The 3,507-nt window shown below is 44.0% G+C and overlaps 1 protein-coding gene across 1 annotated transcript in view; it reads right to left on the bottom strand.

The window, feature by feature from the left end:
- Window positions 1–1,191: 1,191 nt before the first annotated feature.
- Window positions 1,192–3,507, bottom strand: part of LOC104619107 (beta-microseminoprotein-like) — a 14,403-nt gene continuing 12,087 nt past the window's right edge. Inside the window, exons 3-5 of the mRNA XM_010284879.1 lie at window positions 2,717–2,816; window positions 2,094–2,196; window positions 1,192–1,321 (exon numbers count right to left, since the gene is read on the bottom strand). Coding sequence (XP_010283181.1) covers window positions 1,192–1,321; window positions 2,094–2,196; window positions 2,717–2,816 — 333 coding nt within the window. The remainder of the gene's footprint in view (window positions 1,322–2,093; window positions 2,197–2,716; window positions 2,817–3,507) is intronic.

Genomic DNA, 3,507 nt, shown 5'->3' on the forward strand with positions numbered 1-3,507 from the left:
TGTACTTTTACAAGACAACAGACTTGTCAGGATTATGGAGCATCATTAAACAACCCACTTGTCCTGGAAGGTGTGTTTCTTTTCAAACCATACAACAGTTAACTGCAGACTGCTGTGTCTTTTCAATACTCAATTCTGGAGCGAAGAGGCCATGTAGAAGCAGCATTTTACAGGTATTGCTGCCTGGTCTCCTACATGTGGGCAGATTTATGATATTACCAATTGCGTGGTTCAGTTTTGAAGCCCATCACTGGCTGGAATTCTCTCCCCAGGGAATGTGAGGAATTTGCATACTGGAGAGCCAGAAGGCATCTGCCTTTTATTAGTACCTCAGGCTCTGCTGCCGTGAGGAAGCTGGTCTCCAGGGGCTGATCTAGATCTCTCTCTCTCTCTCTCTTTTTTTTTTTTTTTTTTTTAGTGTGGGCAAGAAGCACTAATGCAGCGTTGTGTGTGCAGGCTTCCAGGAGCGGGGCTCGGAAGAGGACACCTGGCAACAGGTCAGAGTGGGCAATGGAGAGAAACAGTCGCTGCTATTGGCTGATGACATTGCTGAAAAGAAGGGGGAAAAAAAAAGGCGAAAAAGGATAATGATCTTCCATCCTTACTGTTTTTCCATAGGTCGCAGGCGTTAGCGGCACAGGTCTTGACAAAGCTCCTGCAGCAGTTCAGGTGTGCCCTATGTGCCCAGCGTAGGAGCCATTGTACTGCATGTCCCAAACGGCGCATCTCTTCCAAATGATAACAGATTTTGACACCTGGTGAGTGAAAAAACCTGCTCTGGTCCTTGGCTGGAACAGAACATGCAAAGCGTGGGAACAGCTTGTGACAGGGCACGGGTGCACGGCATGTTGGAGCAGCGAGGTGAATGCATTCCTTTCTCAAAGAAGGTGACATTGCCTGGTGTTATTACATAAAAAGAACCATCATTATGAAGCATTTCTGGATGTTTCATCTGGATTTATTGTATTCGGAAAAGCTCAGTGATACCAATGCAAGTAATGACAGAAATGAGACATTGTATCTGATTATGCATCTTGTAGACTGAATTAGGACAATTAGGAGATTGAAAGTGAGCTGCTGAAGTACTCTCTTAAAATACCTCCCATGCCTTCAAGCTTCTCTGTGATGGCAAAACATCTGTAGGAAGGGAAGGAATTCCACAATGCAGAGAGGTTTGGAGCAGGTGGGTTGTTAGCCCACGCGAGAATAGACGACGCACTCCTTTGAGGGGTCACTTTTCTGCACCACGTCATAGTTGCAGCTTTTCTTGTTGAAAACAACTTTACAGTTCTCTTTGTCATAACCAATGGGGGTATGAAAGCTGTCATTGGCAAAAAGAAAGCAAATGTAAGATTGAGAACGATAAAACGTCCAATATTTCAGTGGTTCGGTGATTATAGCTTGAACTAGTGCTGAGATACCTCTGAAATTACAGCTAAAAGCAGCCTAGCTAGCAATCTACAGTGTGACATAAGCATGGTCTCAGCATGTTTTACTTCTTTTCCATTAGTTTTTCATCATTGCCAGTTTGCTTAGAATTTAATAGCTGTTTCCTGACAGATTGAGTGTCACCTGAGCAAAGGTGATGATCAAAATCAACCCCTTTTGGCCCTTCGAGAAGGTAGGATAAGAGGAAAGGAGGATGTTGGCGATAGATACTTCAGAGCAGAGCCTTTCTACTCTAGGGTCAGCATGTTCACTGGAGAAAAGCATCTCCAGAAAGGGATTCAGATCATCATAAAGCCCTTCAGAGGAGTTTCAGTTAAGAATTAATTCCTTCCTACCCCCACTTTCCCTGCTAAGGAAAGACTTAACTGCAGTGTAAGAGGGGTTCACAGGTTGCTCAAAATTAAAGGCAAGCCCCAAGTGGATGTGTATGGAAGGGCCTGTGTCCGTTCCCCATCAGCAGAAAGTGAGCTAAGGTAAACACAGTCAAGGATCCCAATGATCAAGAACTATACGTGGCTTGCCCTAGCACTGTGACGTGGGTGAGGAAAGGCTCTCTTGTGCCCTTAGAAACTCATTTATTCCCAGAAAATGGAAAGCTGTGGTCTTCCTGTGGGCAATGATGTTACCAAGAAGTTCAAACTTACAGGGAGCAGCAGCGCATTGCATCTTGGCTGCAGCTGCATCTGAAGCAATTTTCTGTCCTCGCGATCTCTCCAAAGGGGTATAGTTTTCCATCCAGGATACAGCCTGCGTAAGACAGCAGCAAAACAAAACATGTTCTTTAAGCCTCCACATAAAGGCTGTAAAGTTTAAAAATTACTGCAAATTTTCTGATTTTTTTTTTTTTTAGTAAAGTAGAGGTCATTTTGTTCTCTGGGCTATTTTGAGAGCCTGAACTTGTTTCTTCCTCACCTGCTAGAGACAGTTTCAGTGTGACAGATCTGGGGTGACAGTGAGCAACCAAACAGCCAGGTCTGCCACCTGGCATCACACTTTATTCAGAACTACCCTCAACTCCAGCATCAACTCCATGTGCTGGAATAGCAATAGCAGCCCACCACCACCAGCAACAGTATTGCTGCGACCATACCCAGTCCCGAGGAAGACTTTGTTTTTCCCTACTTTTAGAAAGTTGGTTCTGGAACCTCTTATTCATGTCTTTCTGACACCTCCCTCACTCCCTTGTATTTTGAGCCCTTCCTGGCAGCTCCACATAGAGCTGAGTTGCCACAGAACTATCAAGTGAGAGGACCTTCCCCGTTCTTACCTTTGTCAGACTCCCCTGGCTTGTTAATTTTAGAAAAACAGTATGCATCCGCCAGCGTCACTATGATGCCCACTGCAACAAGGAAAGCCAGAAAGCTCTTCTGTAAAAGAGACACAGAGCCCATGGCATGAATTTAACTCGACTTCGATTATCATAGGATCATAGAATAACTTGGATTGGAAGGGACCTTTTAAGGTCGTCTAGCCCATTACCTTTGCTTTCAAAAGCTGAGTCACTGAATCTGAAGCAAAAATCAAAAATAACCTTATGTGTACATGAAAATGTTGAAAAAAGGCACTCCAGATATTTCACTGCACTGATGACCTTTTACTTTAGGTGGCAAGAGACAAAATGATATGACGTAAATGTGTCAGCAGCATCACTCCCTGCCAAAGTCCAATCTCTAGAAATCACAAAAATCTTCAATAGTATTATACACTTGAAAGCCCTGTCAGACTCTTATTACTGCTTTATTTATTGCCTTTGAGTCATATTTAGCTATTCTTCCAGCAAATCACTGTCTGTATGGTATCCCATTGCTTCACGTTTGGGTACAGCAATTTCTCTAAATTTGGTGGTGGAGTGGAGATCTCAAACCTAATTCTATTCCAGTAAGTTTTTGGAAATAGGTGGCTGGGTAGAGAAGAGACACACAAATTAGTGTCTTAGGGCAAAATGCTAGTGCTGTATATTCTGTTGTATATTCCGCACCGCAGCGCGTGAGTCATCTTGTCAAACCATGCACACACGTCTGTAGGAGCCTTCAGAGATGTCGCTGGGACCTGCTGAAC

This window comes from Phaethon lepturus, unplaced genomic scaffold, assembly GCF_000687285.1.
Source record: "Phaethon lepturus isolate BGI_N335 unplaced genomic scaffold, ASM68728v1 scaffold8064, whole genome shotgun sequence".
Classification (NCBI taxonomy): Eukaryota; Metazoa; Chordata; class Aves; order Phaethontiformes; family Phaethontidae; genus Phaethon; species Phaethon lepturus.